The 24,781-nt window shown below is 41.4% G+C and overlaps 1 protein-coding gene across 1 annotated transcript in view; it reads right to left on the bottom strand.

Moving 5' to 3' along the window:
- The window catches only part of LOC147698070 (sodium/hydrogen exchanger 2-like), an 866,654-nt gene that overhangs the window by 13,777 nt on the left and 828,096 nt on the right, over nucleotides 1–24,781 (bottom strand). The window contains exon 11 of the mRNA XM_086934739.1: nucleotides 15,405–15,489. Coding sequence (XP_086790865.1) covers nucleotides 15,405–15,489 — 85 coding nt within the window. The remainder of the gene's footprint in view (nucleotides 1–15,404; nucleotides 15,490–24,781) is intronic.

The raw sequence follows: 24,781 nt of genomic DNA, 5'->3' as shown, positions 1-24,781 counted from the left end.
CATAATGGTTTGTGGGGATTTAAATATCTCAGTAGATTGGAATAAATCAGATGACTATTCTGGGTGGAAACCTAAAGTGTTCCGAGCTCTCGATTCTCTTATGAAGTCACATGGTCTCAAGGATGTGTGGGCGGTAAAGGAACCCTTAGATCCAGGTTACACCTATTTTTCTAGCCCCAATCTGAGATATACCAAACTAGACTACTTTTGATTTCCTCCACGGAGTTGAATAAGGTGCGAATCAAGAAACTCCCAAAGTCAATTTCAGACCATAATCCCCTAGTGTTGTATTATGATATGCCTAAAATGGAAAGGAAACAAACCAGCTGGTCTTTTGAGAGAAAACTATTGTTAGATACAAGATTTGTGGAACATCTTAAAAAATGGGCTGTGGAGTTTTATGATACTAACAGATATAGCACGTCTCGGAACAGTGTGTGGGATGCCTTTAAGACCTCTTTACGGAGAGAGACGATAAGCTGCTCTGCTAGGCTCAGGAAAGATGATAAGAGAGAGATTGAGAAGCTTATAGATATGTTAGTGGTAGCGGAAGAACAGCATATTAAGGATATAGGCCAGGGACGGGAGGGACGGGAGAGTTTAAAAAGAATAACTGTTATTAAAGCTGACCTGCAGAAAATAGTTATTCAGAAAGAAACCAGCGAGTACCAGGTGTCTAAGGCAAGGCGATATGAAACAGGGGAAGAGGCGGCTAGGGCACTGGCTCTGCAGATAAGGCAAGAGAGGACTAAGAACTTAATCTCCCTTATACAGGACGAAGACAAGGAGTATACGGAGCCGAAAGACATTTTAAGAGTCTTTCAGAATTTTTATCAAAAGTTGTATAATGAAGAGGGTGATATTGGTGAGCAGGTCTTAGATCCTGGTTATGCGGATGGTGGTCCGGGCCTAGATGTACAGTCCAGAGAAGAGCTTGACAGAGACCTAGATATCCTGGTATTAACCAAGGCCCTACAGGAATTAGCCGCAGGTAAGGCAGCAGGCCCTGACAGAATCCCCCTCGAGGTTTATAAATGTTTAGAAAAGGAGATCGCCCCAATTTTACTTGATCTATTGAATGGGATCCTGTCTCCTGGAAGGAGACTAACATCGTTATCTTCCATAAGAAGGGGAAACCTAAGGAGCTACCGGGGTCTTACCGCCCAATATAGTTAATTAATGCGGACCCAAAATTATATTCTAAGGTCTGGGCTGGCAGGTTGGGGGGATCATTGGCTGTCTCGTTTCCCCGTGGCAGCATGGGTTTATACCTGGGAGAGGCACTACGGAACATACAAGAAGAGCAATAGCGCTATTTGATGCCCATGGTGCCACGTGGGGGGAGATGGCCATGATCCTCCTTGATGCGGAGAAAGCCTTTGACCGAGTGGTCTGGGACTTTCTCTGGGGCATTCTGGCCGGTAGAGGCTTTGGTAACAACTTCCTGAGGGCAATTAAGGCTTTGTACCTTGACTCGGTGGCGCGTGTTATGGTTATGGGGGAAAGGTCTGATAAAATAGTGATTAAGAGAGGGACGCGCCAGGGCTGCCCTTGCTCCCCGATTTTGTTTTCCCTATATATAGATTCTTTTATACAAAAATTTTTAGCCTCTCGTCAAATTAGTCCTGTAGTGTTTAATGGCTTCACTACAAAATTGCTTGCCTATGCCGACGACTTGGCGATAACTACGTCTGACCCACACCAAGCAATGCCTGCATTGGTACAACTGGCTAACGAATTTGGGCTTCATTCTGGCTATCGGCTAAATGAGGGGAAAACGCAGATTATATGTACCAAAAATATTGTGAAGACAGATTACAGATTTGTAAACTCAGCCGTATATCTTGGGGTCAGAATTAATGCAGCAGTTGAGAAGATGGTTGGAGAGAATTACCTTCCCCTCATTAATTCAATCGAAAAAGATCTTAAAAGAATTGACGTGTTACACTTATCTTTGATTGGTAGAGTGAATGTTTTAAAAATGACTATGTTCCCCAAAGTTTTATATCCGTTTAGGGCTATCCCACTGTTGCTAGAGGAAAGTGTGTTGAAGAAAATCGAATCCACATTCGTTAGGTTTGTTTGGCAGTATGGTAAAATTAGACGCTCAACTAATCATATGTCACTACCCTGGGATAGGGGAGGCTGGCTATGCCGAACCTTAGATTATATCATCTGGTATGCCTCCTCACACAAATGAACATACTAATTCAATCGGACCCTCTAACATCTGAAGGTCAAACTGAGAGTCAGGACTCTCCCTCTATTTTCGAGCTATTATTAGGGAGGAAGGCCTATGGCTTACTGCAGTGTGAGGTGGATCGAAGCTACTATAGGAAGGCGAGGTATAAGATTATTGAAGGGGTCTGGGGAACCTGGAAAGCTATTAGCAAAATTATGAAGATCCCCAAAATTAACACCAATACAAACCTCTGGAAATCTAACCTATTTCCACATTTGGGCCAAAGCGTGTACTGTACAGTATGGAGAGAGCATGGGATAAAATGCCTGGGTGATATCATGACAGGCGGTGCTGTCCTTAGCTTTGATGAGATACAGAAGAAATATGGGATCCCAGGTAGCCACTGGATTTTATATGGACAAATTGCTCAAACACTATCGACATATAGACCAAAGATTTTGCTACCCCCAGATAGTCAATTGGTTGAATATTTAAAAAAAAGGGGGAAAGAAGATAGGTACAGCCTACTATCTCTCGCTGCCTGGCCTCCCAGATGATCTGGAGAAAACAGAGGCCACATGGGCGCAAAAATTGGGGGATCCGGATGTTGATATAGACCTAGCCCTAATCTTAAGTAAGAAAGTATTTCGAGCATCAAATTTGAGGTCTCAACACTGTAAGACTCTGTTTAACCTCTACTATACCCCGGCGAAATTGTATGGGTGGGGACTTAGAGAAGACAATAAGTGCCCTAAATGCAATACAGGCCCGGCAGATCTACTGCATATGTTTTATCACTGTCCTAATTTGGTTTTAATACATAGTGAGATAACTTTGTTTTTGGAGGGGCTGCTAGGTATTAACATCAACCTATCCCCTACCCTGGTTCTCACAGGGACAGACAACAAACATAATGTCGGGAGAGATACCCAAGCGTTATTGTTCATCGCAGTAGCGGTATTACGACTCCTTATCTCAGCTGGGTGGAAGGATACCATCGCTCCCACGTTTCATATGTGGCTGTCTAGATTGTTAGGTATTCATAATTTAGAGGCATGTCTATATGAATTTAAGGGGAGGATAGCACGAGAATTTGGTTGGAATATCTGGGCGCCTCTGAAGAAATGGAGGAACTAACAAAAAGACAAGTTTTATGAATACATTATTTATGAGTGTTTTAAGCTGATCAATGTTTTTATATTAGAAATATGAATTTTCCATGAGCTCCGAATGTATTTATATTGTTATCGAATTATGCTGACTAATTTATTGCACATTCTGAATTTTATATCTTATAATGTATAAATTGAATATGCAATGGATCTTAATGTAATTACACCTTATATATATATATATATCAATAAAAACTAAAAAAAGAAATATGAAGAAAACGTGTTGTTTTTTTTTACAAAGTTTGTGGTTTGCAAGGGATTCTGAGTAATATAACCTGGTGAGAGGCACACAAGTCTCCCCTCCCTGGATTGCCCTTGGTGTCTAGTTTTAAGACATGTATAGGTTTGCTTGGTTTCCGTCAATGCTGGGAGACATAAGGTTAAAAATCCACAGCTAGGCACTTTGCCAAAAAAGGGTCAGTTTTCACTGTAAAAATGTGGTGTGTCCACGTGGCGTCTTGGTCATTTCCTGTCGTGGGCACTAGGTCTACCCACACAAGTGGGTACCACTTTTATATGGAGACTTTGGGCAATGTTAGGTTGGTGGAAGTTTGTGCTTCCCACATATTCCAGAACTTTCCATCACATAAATGAGAGGAAAATTTGTTTTTTTACAGAGTGTGACGTTTGCAAGGGATTCTGGGTAACAGAACCTGGTGAAAGCCACACAAGTCACCCCATCTTGAATTCCCCTGGGTCTCTAGTTTAAGAAAATTCACAGCTGTGCTTGGTTTCCCTAGGTGCCACATGAGCTAGGGTCCAAAAATCACAGCTAGGCACAAGCCAAAAAAAGGGTCAGTTTTCACTTTGTTTTGGGCTGAGTTCTGTCGCAGGCACTATGCCTAAACACACAAGTGAGGTGCTATTTTTATCTGGATATTTAAGGGAACACAGAACAGTTTTATTGCCAATTGACGTTCTATGCATTTATCCCTTTCAAATGTGAGACCGTGTGTAAAAAATAATTCATTTTAAGAAAATGCCCTCTAGTTCACATTCTGGCATAGACACCCACATATTCGGCATTGTGCAAATAACCACTGCTTCTAAACTGCATATCTTGTTCCCATTTTGGAAATATATAGTTTTCCTTGATACCTATTTTTCACTCTTCAAATGTTACCAAGTGAATTGCTGTATACCTGGTACAGAATGAAAAACCATAGCAAGGCGCAGCTCACTTATTGGCTCTGGGCACTTCAGATTCTTGGTGAATTTACAAGTCCTATATACCCCAGCAACAATAAGGCTCAAGTCGACATAACAGTATATTGCTTGTAAACATCTGTCATACTTAGAAGACGTTACAGGTGCAAATGTAGACACAAATGGCTGTTTAATTTAACTTGTTTTCAATTTGTTTTCATTTGAAATGTTACTTTCTATAGAACAACCTTGAAAGATCTACACAAAGGACCCCTTGTTGAAATCAGACTTTTGTTTACTTTTCAGAAATGTAGCTTTCTGGGATCCATTATTGGCTTTATATCAATTTCTAGCACTAACTGAAAGGAGGTTGAAAGTACAAAAAATAGAAATAATGGACTATGTCCCACTAAAATGCTAAAACTGTGTAGAAAATGTTGGTTTTCAACTAAGAGTCTGCCTGTTTCTAAAAGCTGGGAAAATGGTAATTTTATCACCACAAACGCTTTATTGATACCATTTGCAGGGAAAAAAACAGACACTTTCTTCTTCAGCACTTTTTAGCTGTATTTGGCTAATTTCAGGGTCTCCTCCAAGGGAATCCATAAACCCTGGGTACATTTAGAATTCTCAGGATGTTGGAAGAAAAAGACGCAAATTTGACATGGATACCTTATGTGGATCAAAGTTACAGGGGCCAAAGTTCGAACTTCTCCAAATAAACAAAAAAAGGGCTCAGCACTGGGGGAAGGGTGGGGGGGGGGGGCGGCGGCCCAGCAGTTAAGGGGTTAATACCCAACCAACAAACTAGCATTTGCAACATATTGGTATAAAGAAAGCTAGAATTATTATTCTCCTAGATCGAAAAATATTGTATGTTAATCAGACATGAGTATCCCATCATAAGTTAGCTCTTAGAAACTAACCATAGAGCATGAGGCACAGCAAGAGTGCACAACTAAAAGATCAAACTACTTAGGCACCGTCAGCAATATAGAATTTCATTACAAGACCGGAGGCTACCATTATGCAAATACTTTTATTTGCTGCCCAAACATGCAGCCCTATAAAGAATGTCATTACATCACAATAAATAGAACTTTAACAACATAACAACTAGGTTGAGCAGGCTCCTATCTTCCTCTTTTGTTCGCTGCTCTGACACAGATAAGTACTATTTTTTCTAGCATACCATCTTGACTTTATTTATAGATATTTTGGTATGTTTTTAGATATATTTTATGACTTTACTATTATTAGACGACTAATGTTTACTTATTACTTCGATTTATTGCTTCAATATCGTTTAATTTAACGTCATTGTAAATATCATTCCCAGTCCAATTTATGATCGGGATTAGCCTTTCATTCCTGTTTGCTTTATGTGATCAGGAGAAATTAATTCATGGTAAGTATTTTAGTGTTTTTTAACATTGTCTTGTGTAACTGACTTGAGCACTTTCTTATCGGGTAAAGACCTATCGAGTGAGGACACCTAAAAGCTTGGAAGCGCTTCTCTTGCTATTGAGTGAGGACACCTAAAAGCTTGGAAGCGCTTCTCTTGTTTACATAAAAAAAAGAAGAAAAAGGAAATTGAACGTAAAGACGAAACGCTGACACATTCATTTGATTTCCCGCGTCTCTTAGCAACATAGAGACGCGGGTACGTGCCAGCTTGACGACGGGCCTTGCGCATGCCCATTATGCTCCATTATGCTCTTGCAACCTCACGCGTCTCCTAGCATCTAGCTGGGGGACGCGAAAATGCATCCTCACGCGAACATCCTCGCGCTCCGATACACGGAGATTCATTTGAATACTGTCCTGGTCTCCATAGTTACACCTTTCTTGAGAGTGTAACGGAGACGGAGAGGACAGTCCTTTTACAGAGCCTAAATCGATAAACTGACCGAAAGACATTCATATTTACAGATTTGATTCTGGAAGAGGATCGCCATATACTGGCTTCAAACAGAATCGACGCAAGAGTTTCTCCTTTTAAGATAAGTGAAAAACTTGCTTTTACAAGAGAGTCTTTCCCTGTAAATTATTCTAAGGATACTACCTTTATAATTAACCATTGAGGAGGTTATTTAGACCTATAACCTATCTGGTGTACATTTGTTTTATAATTAAATCGTCATGGAAGACAACTCCAGTGATGCAAATGTTTCCTTTAAGGAACCTTTGCCTGACAACATTAGAAACCTCTTTAGAGAGGAATTTAGATCTTCTATTAGAGAGGCTGTTGACGCTGCTCTCGCAAAGAGAAAGAGAGTTTCACCTACGGAGGAGAATTATTTCCCACTCTCGGATGGGGAATCTGCTTCAACATCTGCAGGAAAAAAAAAGGGAAAAGTACTCCAAAAGAGGAATTATTCTATTGAAGCATCCAAAAATGCATACGAGTTTGGTGGCCCTCGCGCCACAAGAGTCATTGGTGCTCATTGCAGTACAATAGATAGACCTCAATTACTTGAGGCAGGGAGAAGAGGTGTCCCTAGCGGCACAATAGAAGGCGGTACCCTCTTTGGGACAAATGATTTTAATGATTATTTTGAAAGTCAACCAACAGACTATGATGACTTCGACGAATTTATCTTTGATCCTCAAGACTCTTTTGAAGATATTGACAAAGATTTAGAAAAACCTTCTACTTCTACCTCAGTTAAAGACCCATTTGGTGGGGAAATGTTTAATCCCACTACAATCCTTCATCCTCGTAGCACTGAATGGTGGCCTATGGATCATGTTGGTAAATATCTATCACAATGGGTTAGAAAACCCCTTGATATCAATACCCGTAATCTTTTAAGGAATGAATGCCCTTGTCCCTGTTCGGAGGACAAGATTTGTAATACACATAACCTTGTTCCGTATGTCTTTAATGAAATCAAGATTCTCTCTTCATGTTAATTGGAGAATCGTCATTCTCACTCATCTCTGCATTTCACTCACTCTCTTGCCTACCCGTCTGCAAGGAGACATGGACAGTGGAACTGGGATGCAAGAACACTGAGAAAGGAAAAAAAAGGGAAAAGTACTCCAAAAGAGGAATTATTCTATTGAAGCATCCAAAAATGCATACGAGTTTGGTGGCCCTCGCGCCACAAGAGTCATTGGTGCTCCTTGCAGCACAATAGATAGACCTCAATTACTTGAGGCAGGGAGAAGAGGTGTCCCTAGCGGCACAATAGAAGGCGGTACCCTCTTCGGGACAAATGATTTTAATGATTATTTTGAAAGTCAACCAACAGACTATGATGACTTCGACGAATTTATCTTTGATCCTCAAGACTCTTTTGAAGATATTGACAAAGATTTAGAAAAACCTTCTACTTCTACCACAGTTAAAGACCCATTTGGTGGGGAAATGTTTAATCCCACTACAATCCTTCATCCTCGTAGCACTGAATGGTGGCCTATGGATCATGTTGGTAAATATCTATCACAATGGGTTAGAAAACCCCTTGATATCAATACCCGTAATCTTTTAAGGAATGAATGCCCTTGTCCCTGTTCGGAGGACAAGATTTGTAATACACATAACCTTGTTCCGTATGTCTTTAATGAAATCAAGATTCTCTCTTCATGTTAATTGGAGAATCGTCATTCTCACTCATCTCTGCATTTCACTCACTCTCTTGCCTACCCGTCTGCAAGGAGACATGGACAGTGGAACTGGGATGCAAGAACACTGAGAAAGGAAAAAAAAGGGAAAAGTACTCCAAAAGAGGAATTATTCTATTGAAGCATCCAAAAATGCATACGAGTTTGGTGGCCCTCGCGCCACAAGAGTCATTGGTGCTCCTTGCAGCACAATAGATAGACCTCAATTACTTGAGGCAGGGAGAAGAGGTGTCCCTAGCGGCACAATAGAAGGCGGTACCCTCTTCGGGACAAATGATTTTAATGATTATTTTGAAAGTCAACCAACAGACTATGATGACTTCGATGAATTTATCTTTGATCATCAAGACTCTTTTGAAGATATTGACAAAGATTTAGAAAAACCTTCTACTTCTACCTCAGTTAAAGACCCATTTGGTGGGGAAATGTTTAATCCCACTACAATCCTTCATCCTCGTAGCACTGAATGGTGGCCTATGGATCATGTTGATAAATATCTATCACAATGGGTTAGAAAACCCCTTGATATCAATACCCGTAATCTTTTAAGGAATGAATGCCCTTGTCCCTGTTCGGAGGACAAGATTTGTAATACACATAACCTTGTTCCGTATGTCTTTAATGAAATCAAGATTCTCTCTTCATGTTAATTGGAGAATCGTCATTCTCACTCATCTCTGCATTTCACTCACTCTCTTGCCTACCCGTCTGCAAGGAGACATGGACAGTGGAACAGGGATGCAAGAACACTGAGAAAGGAAAACAAGGACACTGTGACATGCAAACTAAGAAAGGCAACCAAAGGGCATTATTCAGAGATTGGCAAACAGGGTATAAATTCACAAGTGTGTCAGATATTTTCATCCACAGTATTAAACGTGCATTATAGTCTATGACACTAGTAATTCAGAGGATGGATAAATGCAGCGTTTTGATGGGGTATTCCACTCAACTAACTCCAAATAAGACACGTCAACACTTCAAAAGGAAGGGGGAGATATTGTTAGTGGCACAAGAAAAAATTTAACTTTGGGAGCAGGAAACACTTATGTATAAAGAAAAAAAAGCCACTGCGACAGTAGGCAAGGTTATAGACATCAGTGATATAAGTCATAAATAGTAATTTAGGTCCTAATTACCAGTCTGACAGTCCATGGACCGCCAGACTCATGGTGGTGCGGTGGTGGCAGTCTTCTCACTGCCCTATTACAATTAGGATTCAGAAAAGGGGGTGGTGATGAACAGAGTGTCTGAATTAAGCAGACCACTCTTACCCAGTCCAAAGATCAGGGCTTGATCCATCACCGTTATTTATCTCACTGCACCATCCTAGCTCAGAACCTGGCTATATGCAAATCAGTCTGTCCCTGGCCCAGTGCATCATGGGAACAGGGCAGACTAAACTACCAAGCCAATTCTTCACCAGAAAGGAGACAAGCTACCGGGGACCGGTTTCTGGCATTTCAGCCGTCTTCGGCCCAGCTTGCTTGAATCCTGATGGTGCAGTGAGAAAGGGACTCATGTCTGAGTATACCCTGCCACACCTATAGTGGCCAAAAACGATTCAGAAAAGGGGGTGGTGATGAACAGAGTGTCTGAATTAAGTAGACCACTCTTACCCAGTCCAAAGATCAGGGCTTGATCCATCACCGTTATTTATCTCACTGCACCATCCCAGCTCAGAACCTGGCTATATGCAAATCAGTCTGTCCCTGGCCCAGTGCATCATGGGAACAGGGCAGACTAAACTACCAAGCCAATTTTTCACCAGAAAGGAGACAAGCTACCGGGGACCGGTTTCTGGCATTTCAGCCGTCTTCGGCCCGGCTTGCTTGAATCCTGATGGTGCAGTGAGAAAGGGACTCATGTCTGAGTACACTCTGCCACACCTATAGTGGCCAAAAACGATTCAGAAAAGGGGGTGGTGATGAACAGAGTGTCTGAATTAAGCAGACCACTCTTACCCAGTCCAAAAGATCAGGGCTTGATCTGTCTCCGTTATTTATCTCACTGCACCATCCTAGCTCAGAACCTGGCTATATGCAAATCAGTCTGTCCCTGGCCCAGTGCATCATGGGAACAGGGCAGACTAAACTACCAAGCCAATTTTTCACCAGAAAGGAGACAAGCTACCGGGGACCGGTTTCTGGCATTTCAGCCGTCTTCGGCCCATTTTGCTTGAATCCTGATGGTGCAGTGAGAAAGGGACTCATGTCTGAGTATACCCTGCCACACCTATAGTGGCCAAAAACGAATCAGAAAAGGGGGTGGTGATGAACAGAGTGTCTGAATTAAGCAGACCACTCTTAACCAGTCCAAAGATCAGGGCTTGATCCATCACCGTTATTTATCTCACTGCACCATCCCATCTCAGAACCTGGCTATATGCAAATCAGTCTGTCCCTGGCCCAGTGCATCATGGGAACAGGGCAGACTAAACTACCAAGCCAATTCTTCACCAGAAAGGAGACAATCTACCGGGGACCGGTTTCTGGCATTTCAGCCGTCTTCGGCCCGGCTTGCATGAATCCTGATGGTGCAGTGAGAAAGGGCAGTTGGACCGCCATTGCCTCACCACGCCAGGAAACCACCATTCCCTGGTGTTGTTGCAGCAGTCAGGAGGCTGCAATATTCTTGGCAGGAACGTGGCAGATACATCCGGATACATCCAATTTGCTTGGTCGGACTTCCCCTATCTGAATTGGTTCCGGAATTGGTTCTAGAATGCTTTCAGGACGACTAAGCTTCTGGATACGTTTCGGTCAGACTCCCATTGACTTCAATGGTAGCCTGTGTTCCGAAAGAGAACAGAGGCTCCCATTGAAGAAAGGGGTGGTTGGGGGAAACCTTGCACACTGTGGCGGGCAACCCATGGTGCCTGCCACAATGTGTATGGTTGGGTCCGTTGGGTAGCCCCACAGGCCCGATTCGGAAAGCCCCGGGTGAAGGGGGGCCTGCTATGTGCCCCCAAAGACAGATTGCGGCAGCCAATTTGTTATGGAGAAACTAATTCGGAACGGCTGTCCGAATCGGTCATCATACTCACTAGTTCGAAACCGAGTACATAGAGCTGTATGATTCGGCTGAGAAAGATGTGACCTGTCCCAATGTCTTTCGGAACCGATTTGGACAGCCCTACTGGTTTCCAGGCATCATACTCGGTCATTGGGAAGTGTGTACAATTCGGTCGGAAACAAGGGTACCGGATCGGATTCGGCAAACACAAAACCAATTTGGAGCCCTGCCAACCGACATCGGAATTGACCCCGAAGAGTCGAAGAACACTATTTCACAATAATAGCAATAACATTAAACGTTAAATGTAATGCATGTGTGTTTTAAAGTTTGTCTTTTTGAGAAGCTTGATATCATAGTTGTTCTACCACACTATTATGTTTTTTATATCAACCTCTAATATACGCCATTAGGGTACGTCGATATGGAGGTAAGAATCAGAAGGATATCAACACTAAAATCTTGTTTTATCATAATATTCAGTTCAAAATATTGTGATTTCAAAAATATTTTGGTATCATAATTTCAAATTTAAGTTTATTGTTTTTTATTGTTGACAATAATATTGATGTAAAATTTGTAGGGCCCACAAATATTTACCTATATTATATAGATAGGACCATTGGAATTATGTAACTCTGCACCCACTGTGCTTCTGCATAATTACAGATTCTCAGCGCTTGCAACGTATTCTGTAATCTGCTACATAATTTGCAGTTTTCACCCAGAAATATTATTTGAGCTTAAGTGGATGAAAAGTTACATAAACTGCAGTTACGTGTGTACCAGCAGAGTGGAAGGCCCTTCACTAAGTCAGCTGATCAACATTTATTAACTATTGCTGTCTTTTTGTGTTAAACTTCACCTTTTCAATTGCCTATTGCTGTATCTATGTGTTAAACTGTTCCTAACTAATGATGTTGAAGTTTTTCTCAGACAGTGTTAACATGTAATAAAGGCAAAATAATGCAGTAATACTGTCACAAAATGTGACACATTACACAGGGTAATCTGCCTTATCTTGCTACATAATTTAGTCAATCATGCAGCATAGATTGGTCCTCCCCTGTAACATTATTTCAGTGGCCCTGAATATAGATTATATGTACATTTTTATATATGTTTTTGTTATAATAGTATATACATATTTTTTAATTTATTTTAATATTTCTTTTTTGGTTGTTGGATGTTTTGGGGGCACTGTGTGGGTAGTATTTTACAAAAAAATATGTTTATTTCGTGTTTTTTGGGTTCTTGTTGGTGAATTGGCGAGTAGTGTTTTATGTTTAGAAGGATTAATTTCCATTTCTATTGGTGGTTTATAGTAATATTGATGTATGTATAAGAAATCATTTGCAGATGTTTTAAAAATGCTAACTCTTATATAAAAATTGTGGTTCAGTATAAAATAAACTTTATAATGTAAGTAGAAAAATATTTTTTTGAAACAATGCAGTTCTGGTATTTTGTACTATTTCTGTGTATCTATTTAATTTTTGCTTTGTATTTTGCTTGATTTAAATGTATTTATGAACCAAAAATTAAAATTGAGATAATACTTGTTGATATTAAAGTGTAATAAAGATGACTTTTTATTTAAAAAAGATGCTTCACAATGTTTACGCTTAGAAAAGTAATTATCCCATAATGTATATACTTACTCCAATTTATGTGGGATTAGATGAGGCAATATGACTTGGTGCCTGCCACACTGTGCATGGTTTTAAAGAGGGGGGGGTTCCTTGGGTAACCCCACGGACCCCAACTGGAGGCATCAGGATGAAGGGGGGACTCTGAACTTTTTGCTTAATTAAGGCAGATCCAGTTTTATACTTTTCTTCTTTAGAGCAGTAATATGTGGTATGCTTGAGTTAAGTTTGAATGTGTTGAATGTGTTGCGAATGTGACATGATTGCAGTTTTGAATGGTGGATTGCTTCAATTGATTGTATTCTTATGTGTCCGTTTTCATCTTGATTTTCTCCCAATCTTTTTTTCCTTAATGTAAAAATGAATTTTATAATACATTGTTGATTTTCTACAAATAAAATTGCGACTAAACAGCAGTTCCCTTTCTGGAATCTAATTTTCTGTTTGTGGAGGATTAATCCTAGTCCAAAGTTAATATTATCAGCACTGGCACCCCCTTCTGTTATTTGCATTATGATGGCGGGCAAATGGTTGGCAGTCGGAGAGACCAACCGCCACAAATCCAAATGGGCTCAAGGAGTCCGTCAGACAGTCAGAGAGTCTGCAATCCCTACAATGGTGGCAGTGCTTTCCGGGCACTGCTGTAGGCATTACAATGTCCCTTCCCACTGGCAGTTTCATGGTGGTTTACCTGCCATGAAAAGGCAGGCAAAAAGCGGGATTGGGGGCCCATAGTAGGCCCCCTTTTTTCCCTGGTCCTCAGACATGCGCCCTGGGGGCATCTATGGTGCCCCCCTACATATCCCTGCACCATGTGGCAGGCACCGAATGGTGCCAATCCCACGTGTATGGGATTCTCAAGTGTCAAGCGAACTATCACTTGAATAACTGTGTGCACTACTGAATAAAGTTTAACAATGTGTACACACTTTTGTATAACTATTCTTAATTAAACATTGTTTGAACTGAGCCACATAAACACGAAATTGTTGTCAAATGAATTAATATTCGTTATTGCCTGGTACTTATTCTCATTTTGTCTTGTACCCGACAGTTTCGTTGTACACGCGCAACTTTTTTCCATTTCATCATTGACGCTCCTCAACATAGGTAACTTGTTGTTTTTACACTTTTTCTATGTTGCTCCACTTTTGGGGCTCTTACCTTTTCACTTATTTTCTGATCTCTTCAGGTGATGGCATTCTTTGGCACTGAATGAAGGGTTATGCTATACTTAAACCTCGTGGTGTCTAAATATTTGGTAGCTATATATAATAAAATGCATGTGATTTATTTGTATATATAAAGCAAATATACATACATTCTTGTTTTTCTTTTTATTGTAGTGGCCCCCGAAGAAGGGACGTGGTGTCCCAAAATGCATCTGGCCACTCTGGGATGTATTGCTTTGTGTTTGACATAAACTCCTCAGTTATAATGTCAGTTTATTGAGAAAATGTTAATCGCATCAGTGTATAAAGATTATTCTAATTTTTGAATTTGGAATTTGAATTGTGCAAAAACGAATAATAATTCATTAGACAACAATTTTGTGTTTACGTGGTTCAGTTCAAACAATGTTTAATTAAGAATAGTTGTAAACAGGTGTGTATGCATTGTTAAACTTTATTCAGTAGTGCACACAGTTATTCAAGTGATAGTTCGCTTGACACTTCAGAATCACATACATGTGGGATTGGCAGCCCACAAACACTGTGTAGCACACAAAAACATTTTTTTGAATCCCAAGCATTCGTTTAAACAGTTTCCCAAATTGGTTTAACCCCTTGCATGCTGATGACGGCCCCCATCCGTCATGCACTACGGCGCTCGTGTGCTGATGACGGCTGGGGGCCGTCATAAACCCGCCCACTCGTGATTTTGCCGCACAGGCGCAGAATCGCAGCAGCATGCAAGGGGTTAAACTAGGTGTGCACCGCCTACCCCCCTTTTTTGTAGTACCGCATGGTGCCTGCCACACAGTTCAGAGATATGTACAGAGTGTAGATGTTGTACTGCGGCATGTGCTGCAGGCCACAGCACTCGCCATAATGCAAAAGAAGCACATTGCGGCCATCTTGAAGTTGATTGCATCATGATACCGGTTGCAGGACCACCGACAGCTAGTTGGGTGGTCCTGTTTCCGAATGGAAGGCGGTTGGATGTAAGTCAGACCGCCATCCAAATCCAGCCAATATTTTTGCAAATGGGATTATCATTATGCGTGTTTATGTTTTTTCAAATATAATATATTTGTTGTTTATATAATTCTAGCAGATATTTCTGTATTTACTACATTTTTAAAGATGATATTTTGATGATTGATTTTTTTATCAATTACTTTGTATGTATTAAATAGCTATATTTTGTTAGCAATATTTTTGACATTATATTTTTGCATCAAGATGTTTCTGTAGTATATATTTCGACATACAACAATGCCTTGATGATAGAATGGTAGTTGATATTCTCAAGTCTGTATTTTTATAGGGCAATTTATAAAAATGTATATTTTGACATGCAATAAATATGTTATATTGTACTTGCAGAATGTGCTGCTCTTGTATTCCAAAGAAAATAAAGTCATAGGGTAGTTGATGCTCTTGTTACCTGTGAAAGTATGTTGTCCTCCATGTCCTTCTGAGTGCCTGGTGTGCCCTGGTAGTGACATATATCTTGCGTGGTGTGTAGTTGCCTACGTTAAAACACAGACATAACAGAAAATGGATAAGTTATCTAAAATACTATTACATTTTCTGACACACGGTGCAACATGTGCTACGAAATTAGTTCAGTTATGCAAAATAAATACATTTTGTGATGATGGCTTACAATGCAGAATGTGGCGTAGCTATGTACATAATATGAGCAATGTTTAAGTTCTAGTGCGATCAGAGCCAAAGTGCAAAAGATATTATACCTGGGGATGTGATTGTGAAAATGTTTAAGGGCCAACTGAATGTGTGAGTTCAATCCTGTTAGTGAGTGAGTGCTAATAGAACTTGCAAGGCAGGTGCTGACTGCAGATATTTTCACTCTATGAAAATGTAACAGGCAACAAAGATTAGAATGATTATGTTAGAATGGGCCTTTATATAACATAGACCTATATCAGTAAAGTGATATTATGTTATTTTAGAAGCAGGTGACACCTACTCAGGGGATGGAAGACTCTTCTTTTTAGTACTAACAGTGTCACGCATTGTACTCTCTTAACCGATTGTATCCAGTCATGGCATTATACATGACCTAGTAGACTGAGTCCCAACGAACTGGGGACATATCTTTTTGAGGTAAGCAATCAGAATTAATTAATTGGAGCAGAGACCCTGATTCCCTGAGATACAGGTTACCAGCTGGCGCTTTGGATAGTCACTGAACTGAGTCTGAAATGTCCTTTGGGGTTTTGCTTACCTAAGTGGTGAACTCGCCTTGACCTTGCTGTACTTAGAGCCTGGGAAGAGGATAACCTTTAGAGAATGTTTGGGCCCAGTACACTAATCATTCAAATATTATTGTAATCTACTGCTCAACTAAATATGCAAGCAACACGGCTGGATTAAATGTCCTCTTGAGATATACTTTTGAGCTGTCTAGACGTGGTTGTTTTCATAAATGTATTTTAGTATATCTGGCCTCTAATTCTTTCTCTCCTCCATGGCATACTGGATCTGATGACTGGGTTGCCCTCCCTCTCAAATGCAAAACCCGAAAAACCTACTCAGCGGTAGATGTAAATATTTTATTACCCCGCCTTATCTTTTTTTCATTGTATTTTACTGTTCACTGCTCGGTAACCTGCTCCATATCATGACAGGGACACAGTCCTGGTTTGTTGTTGTCTGCAGGTGTCCATGATGAAGATCAAAGATACACACAAAATTATGCACAACCACAGTCATCAAACAATCAATTCAACAATCAGTTCACACACTGTGCAGCTCCCACACTAACGTAGAGAATCCCTAAAAATCAGTACAGAAACATCTCAGGGACCACAGAATACACCATAAAGAGCCACATGTTCCTTGGTTCTGTGCTGCTTTTTATGAATTCAGGTAGTCTAGGAAATCTGCTTCTGGTGTAGATTTTCAGAATTACCCTGGAAGCTCTTTGGAAATTCCAACTTAGAAATGTACTCTAAAACGTAGGAGAAACTTTACAGGAGCAAATAAATTACTGACTTTCCCAGCAGCCATTTTGTGAATCAGGTACCTGGTTTAAAACTCTCTGTTCTGCAGCCCTACTCTTTCCTATTTACTGTTCCATGCTTCAGATTTCAGTTTAAGGGGCAGGCGGGGCTAATGCAGTTTTACTTTGCAGATAATTATATTTAGACTGACACGACCTGCCTTGTGAATCCTCTGGGTATAAGGATGTGGTTAGGGGCATTTTTTACATAGACCTCACATTGCCTATAGTGCTTCTTGAAGTTGGTGGGGGGAGATTTCACAGACACCACCAACATGTAAACTTCTGCAGTGTTTTGCAGCAGGTCAGAGAATGTGGAGAAGAGGTACAGAAAACTTTCCACACCTACGGTGTCAACATACCTTGAAACAACCTTTAGTGCAGCTGGCTTGATATGCCATCACTATGCACATGGGGGAACAGTGTAGTGGGCCACTTTTGACATAGTTCCTGGAGCCTCACATTGGTAACAACGCAGCTTACTATATTCTAAAATAAGACACAGCTCAAAACTTGCCTGAAGATGGTTAGAATGCCACAGCTGGTAATAGTCTTTAAATGTGATGCAATGGAGACATCATATCCCAAATCTCAGTTTAAAGGAAAACATTTGAACCTCCAGACAGTTTATGAGTGTGGCTATTATTACAATGCTGCTACATGCTTAGAGTTTTAATAATTTACCATATTTTTGGAGGTCAGTCGAGGTCAGTCACTAGTCACTTAAAATCTGCACTGTTTCCTCAAGCTCGTTTCATCGTTAAGAAAATGTGGAATGTCCATCTCAATACATGTACTATGGGCAGGATTTTGATGTCGGTCGGAGGCACTGTTTCGGTGGAGGAACCGCCCGACCATAGGTCGGCAGTTCCGTACACCAAATTATGATCCAACCTCATATAGTGCAATTGGAAATTCCTATTTCTCAAAGGGAGTTTCTGTGGCGGCCCGTAACTGCCCCCAGTACAAGCCCCCATTGAGAAATGGGTGTTTGTGAACATCACTGCACCATGTGGCAGGCACTGTGGCACAGGCCAGATGCGGAGGGCCAGGAGCAAAGGGGGCCCTGTTAGGGGCCCACATTGTTGCTTTCCGACAGTCTTTCCATGTCAAAAAGGCCGCCATGGAAAGGCTGTTGAAAACCGCACAATGAATCCGATAGCAGAAATGCCGTCCTTAAGGGATTGTGTAGAGCTTCGAACCGCTTGTCGGAAAGCATCAGTTGATCACTTTGGCTGCTGCATCTGACCCCACGTATCTTAATAAGTCAGTCGGACCGCAACAGTAGACGCGGTTCGGACTGCAGCTGACAAGCCATTGGTTGCAGCCCAAATCACATCGTATTGAAGCCCCTAGTGTGTAAATTAGTGCACGTGAAAGCTGAAGATCATTTCTATTGGTGCATGAATAACTTGAAAACTGGTGTAAGGACTGGAGATGATGAAATGCAATATTGAGAATTGTTATGGGTTATCTGTTTTTTGTTCTGAAATAATTTGTAAAGTTAATACACTGACTGTTGAAATTCAATGAGATCATCACACATATGGTAATGTCAAGAATAAAGTAATGAATATGGGTGTGGACTATAGCATATGAACGACCCCAAATAATTGGTGATGTATTTAAATGACACTTGAAAGGCACCAACCCTAAAAATTACTCAAGATTAGAGATAAGCATTCTCATAGATGAAATGTATTCCTCTGTTCTATGAGGGCACGGGGTACCAGAACATTTTCGGGACTTGTTTATTATACTTCCATTGCTCAATGTTAGCTGGTGTAACCTGCCAGAGGATAACAATACTGAGATGTTTCCTCCCCCCAAAAAAGGCCAGCGCAAGCACGGCCTAAGGATGAGAACATAGTTATTGAATTAGCACTGGAATAGCAAGGTTATATCAGCGGAACTGAGATTGTCAGAAAATGTTTGCATGGGATAAAGTACCCCTACCATACATTATAAGGACATTACAAGTCACAGAGGAGTTCCATGACCATAAAGAGGAACAAGGCTGAAGGCTGTGTTCCTTTATAAGGTCATACAACTGTGAGATTGATGGAGCCAGTATTCGCATGTGACGCGACTTGCTTGTATCAAGAACCTCGAATAACATTAATAAAACTAATTCAACATGTTTGTCTTACTAATAATTGCACTTTTACACTACACGGGGGTGTCCCAGCGACGCTTGCCTATGTGTTTACTAATAGTAATGAAGCTTGCTAATAATATGGTTGCTACTTTCCGGGAATCTAGTCTGCGCATGCGTCGGTCATACCCACGTGATGTGACGTACTCGCAGTTCTGGAGGGAACTTGTCGCTCATGCGCAGTATTGCTAAATATTACCGTTTTGTTTTTCACATGCTTCGTGCTTGCACTGCTGCTTTGGTAAAGCCGTTTATTCTGCTTAACTCCTAATGCTATAGTTATTATAAAGTAAGGGATGTAGTATAGCCATTCACGGTATACAGTGTATTCATTTTTTCCTGTGTTTCTAAATTGTTTTCGCTTACTTTTCATGTACCATCCTCGGGGGGGCCTGGGAGGCACCGCTACTCCATCTTGAAGCCGGAATAGAACAAGTCATGTGACGGGGTAATAGAAAGTCATGCAGCAGTGCAACCCAGCCAGCTGGCAGCCAAAGCCAAGATGCTCCTGGGAACCTGCTCTCCGACCTAGCTAAAGAAGCTGACTTGTACCTGCAATTGCAACAAATGTATTAGAGTTTGTGTACCCCATTGTCTGCTGAAACCTCTCTTGCCATGGGAACTGGAATGTAAGGGGTGGGTTTGAAAATGAATATTAAGTCTGAGAAAGTCTAAATTTTAGGAGGTACCATGACCTAACCTCCTCTCTTGCCCAATCAGAAATTAGGGAACCTTTCACCAATGAACTCTATAGGTGACTGATACAGAGCTGCGAGCACTCTCTGTAATTTTCCCAGACTCAGTCGGAGTTTGGGAAACCTTAAGTACTGGCAAAGCACTTTGCTGGGAGATTCGCAAAACCCAATCGGGGTTATTGGCAGATTCCGTGCAGAGAAGGGGTAGCGCAGGCGTTGCATTCGAAGCTGCAGGTGTTGGTCGTACCCTTTGGTGAGCCCAGTCCTGATCCAAATCCTGAGGTTATCCTGTCCTAACTGTCCATGAGCTGTACCTGCTCACCTACTGGAAGCCTAAGTCCTTGAGGGTCCTATCCCGCCATTTCCAACCGACCCGTGGCCAGGGTTGGTCTTCATCCTGTCCTAGGTAAATATAAACTTGCGTGGGTGATTGTCTTTCTTAAACCTCTTCCCTTTTCCTGAATAAAGCAAATTGCCTATTTGTCCTTTACCCTGTTTTTCTCTACAAATAAGTTTATCGGATAAACTGGTGTATTAGTATCTTCCATTCTTCCCCTACCTTTCGAAAATTCCTTAATCATATGCATATATAGGGGCTAATTATAATTGCGGATTTCCTGCATCCTTCGGGCCGGCGGAAGCCACCGCCGGCCCGGAGGATGCGGGAAAACCGCTGCGGAGCCTCCACAGACCCACCGCCAAATTAGGATGGCTGGTGGGTCTGATATTCTGTCCGCAGCTTTTCCGCCGCAGTCGCCTTCCGACCGCGGCGGAAAAGCACTAACATGTCTGACGGTGTCTATCAGACACCGCCAGGCATATTAGGATGTCTGCATTTCTATGCTTTTCTAAGGCGGCTTTTCCGCTGTGGAAAAGCATACGGACCTTCACTGCGGGCGCCCGTTGTGGGCCCCCTGGGTGAGAATGGTGGTGGGGGGTGCACATGGGGGGTACCTATGGTACCCCCCTGCATTTGCGTGCACAGAGCAGCAGGCACCGAGTGGTGCCTGCCGCTTTGTGCACGCAAATGCCGTGCAGGCATTTTTAACATTGCGGCGGGTGCAGCTTGAAGCTGCACCCGCCGCAATGTTAAAGATAGGGGATGTGACTGCAACCCTGGCGGTCACATCCTAATCTGCACAGAGGGAACACCGCAGCCCATGCGGACGTTCCCTCCTAATCTGGGGTCGCGGACGGACTCAAGTCCGTCCGGGATCCTAATGACCCCCATAGTTTGTTCCACTCTTACCCTCCCGTTAGTGAATAAGAACATCTGGACGAATCAAATAAAGTTTTGTTTCTTATGGACAGTTAGTGATAACTGAAAGTCTGCTTTGACTAGTATGTTCCCTTTTCTTACCCGCCTTTAGTGAAGTTATGAAAGTCTGTTGATCTAAATATAGCATGTTCCTTATTTTACCCTTCCCTTTATTTTCCAAATTTCTAAATGTTTCTTACTTTAATTAATTGTTATTCTATCTTCTTAATCTTAGTGATGGATAGTTTGATTTGTATTAACCTGTGGCTCATGGAAACTGAAGAAAACGATAACTAGATAAAGGTTTTTGAAACTTCCTGCGTTTGTGGTTATTATAAAGAATACAAAGAAATTGAAATGGTATATGGTATTCGTGTTGTCTACTTTTTCCAGAGCTAGCTCCTAGATCCATTGTGATCTTAGGTACCTGAGACGAGGATTGGTAAGTCAGGTACACGGGAGTAAACAGAAAGGAACCGAACTGCTGATGGTAGAGTGTGGGTTACCTGATTAAAGTATTACGAAAAATATTTTTTGGGGCCTAGTGTGCATATTTGGTAACAATGTTGGTCGGGTGACCTGCGCGCTCTATCAGTAGTTTTTCTGGTAAGCAGTAGGATGGTTAGGACTAGTTGAGATAGGTAGATAGGTTATTTTTTGATAAACCGTGAAAAATTAAATGTGCTGCTAAAAATATTTTTTGAGAATCGATCGATCGACTGTAAAAGTATTGTTTTGAAGTGCTCTGAAATGATTTTTCTTTTTAGGTTGTGATAAAAAGCTGCTATATGATGTTTATGTATTAACAATTTGTTAGTGAAGTTATATGTTGTCTGGAATCCCCGGGGGCAGAATAGCGGGTGGTGAGGAGAATCCACTTGTCAGTGGCTCGAGGAAAATTAGTGCATGGTTAGGTAGAACTGGAAGCGCTAATTAGGGTTTCTGTATGAATAATTGAATAAATGATAGCAACGAGTTCGCTATTGAAACTTCAGTTGTGATATTACCTAGTAAGGGTCACACGAGGAAGGAGTAGTAGGTTCGTCGGAGCTTGAGTGATAGCAAAGGAGTTCCCTAGTGAAACTTTGGACTTAGTATATGTCCCGGAAAGAGTGGATGAGTCAAAGAAGTAGCAGGTTCTCTAATGCTTGTGTGAAGGGTAGGCAGGAGGGTCTATCTGTAATGTGTGAAAAGTAGACAGAAGAAGTTTACTTGTAGTGAAACAAATCTTTCTTTCTAGACACTCGAGTACAGTGGCGAATGTTATATGTTGTAAACTAAATAGAGCACTTGCACTTTAAGAAAGAAATCAAGTTTCCGTTACCTTGTGAAGGAGGTAGTCAGTTGCGGAGCTGCGCTGACGTCACTCTGTGCCACGCTGGTATTGGTCAAAACAGCGGGTGTGTAACGGAGGTGGTATTGTAAAGGAGGGGTGAGTGCCGGAGCGTGAGACCACATCTCACGAAAAGGCCGCGCACCCATTGGTTGAAGTTGTTTGCAATCTCAGTATTGATTGGTTGTTGAAATGTATAAGGCGCGCTAGAATTGGAAGAACATTTGTATACAAAAGTACGTAACACAGGCCGAGTTAGGTTTTACGAGGTATATGTGGTATCCCAAATTTTTACCTGATCCGAAATATTTAGGTTTTGGTAAGGATCAGATGCTAAGAGGCAGACCTTATAATATGTACAGAAGCAAGAGAAAAATGACTCTCGTAGACAAAATGAAGAATTATTTCAAGAAAGACAAGCCCATAAAGACTAGAGAAGGAGTTATTATTCCATCACCTAATACTCCCGTATCGTTTATGATGTTTGACAAAGGGTATCATACTTGTGTATGGTTGGAAAATTGGGTGAAATACACTAAAGACAACATAGTTTTAGCTTTTCCTTTAGATGGTACCTTTAACCGTAGAATTTTGTTTAATTTGAGGACCCGAATGAATGACTTGCACCCCAGACCAAGACTAACACAATATGAGGCCCTAGAGGAATGGGAGATTGAGGCCTTTGAGCGAGACAGACCCAGAGTTGACAAGGGAATAAGTAAATGGTATCCAAAGATGAAGGGAGAAGCTAAACAGAAAAAGATGAAGCAGCGGAGACAGAATATGATGGTAGAAGGACTATTCCCAGTACGAGGCATAGATGAACCCATGGGAGGGAAAAGGACAGAGAAAACCCGACACTTAATGACTGCGGGGGATTCGGAAGATGAATATTTGGAGGATTTATTAATGAAACATCCACCTCCATATTATGAGGAGTCTAGGTCCTTGAGTTAAAAAAATCCATTCATTAGGCCTCCCAGTAATAGGAGGGCCAGTGCAACAGATACTGCAGGGTCAGGTTATAGGTCTAGTAGTAAAGAGGGATTTAGCATGCCTGATACAACTGTTCCATGTTATAGACCGTCCTGTGGTGAGGGACCAAGTACGACCATTCCAACTGCCCCGAATCTTTATCCACCTTTAATTCCGCAAGTAGTACATGTACATGAAACCTCCATGGAAAAGGTTTTACAGGACCGAGAAAGAGAAGCCTTAGCTAAGCAGAGAAGTGAACTCATTCAGAAAATATCCCAGTTGAATTCGAGTCCAGAGGCTCTGACAATTCCAGTAACGATTGGCCCAGTCGTTCCTCTTTATGGGGATAAACAAGCTAGTCCAAAGGCTCCAGGTATTACTCCAGCTGTAGTGCCGCCAAGAAAAGAGCTCTTAATAGTTGATGACCAGACAAGTGAATGTGAGTCTATAATTTCCTTGATGGACTTGCCCATAAGAGAACCAGAAGTTAGTGCACCAAGAATGCACACTCAGACTAGTGCACGAGAAGTCCTGATAGAAACAACTTTGGGTACTCGAAGTGCCACAGTAGTAACTCCGGAAGAAATAGATCGATGGACTTGAGAATTAGAAAAAATAACTCCCCAGACAAAACCATTAGATATTTACAAACTAAGAATAGAATTGGAAGAACTGATGGCTGGGAATGTAGGACTGGACAGACTAAACACTCTTAATGAGGAAGAGCTACTGTTCATATGTGAAAGTATTACCAGAAATACCAGAGCGTTTCATGAGAAACCCATGGACACCGCAGCTAATATGGGAATAGATGTCAGCAGATCTAAGGTATTACAGAAACCATACAGAGCAGAATTTTCTGACAAAGACTTAGAAAACATGAACGTGTCAGGGAAAAAGGTGCATATAAGAGAATTGTTACACCTGTTACAGAAATGGGGAGACCTAGAAAAATGGAAAACAAGGTGGGCAAGGAAAAAGGAAGACAGTAGGTCCAGACACGTGTCCTCTGAATATGTCCTAAAAGAAACAAGTAAAGCTGAACCATTGTATCCCATGAGAGAAGTGCCACGTGGGAAATATGTACATGTACCGTGGTCCCGACACGATATTGTGTCATTCACAAATGATTTCCCAAAATTACGAGAAAAACCTGTAGAATGGTACAGGCAGGTTGAGAGGTTTATTAAGGTTCAAAAATGTCTCCTGAAAGATCTAGATGGGTTCGTTGACATTGTAGTTCCCGTAGATTTGTGGACAGAATGCAAAATTGCTGTTGATTGGCCCAGTGAGGAGTAGGCCAGAGACACTAGGACAGGAGCCCCCTCACCAGAGGTGATGAGAAAATTTGACCAAGTCATACTGTACTTAAAGGGG

The sequence above is a fragment of the Lissotriton vulgaris genome, chromosome 8 (assembly GCF_964263255.1).
Source record: "Lissotriton vulgaris chromosome 8, aLisVul1.2, whole genome shotgun sequence".
In the NCBI taxonomy this organism is placed as follows: Eukaryota; Metazoa; Chordata; class Amphibia; order Caudata; family Salamandridae; genus Lissotriton; species Lissotriton vulgaris.
The sequence above is the reverse complement of the archived record's forward strand: the minus strand, read 5'-3'. Positions and strand labels throughout refer to the sequence as shown.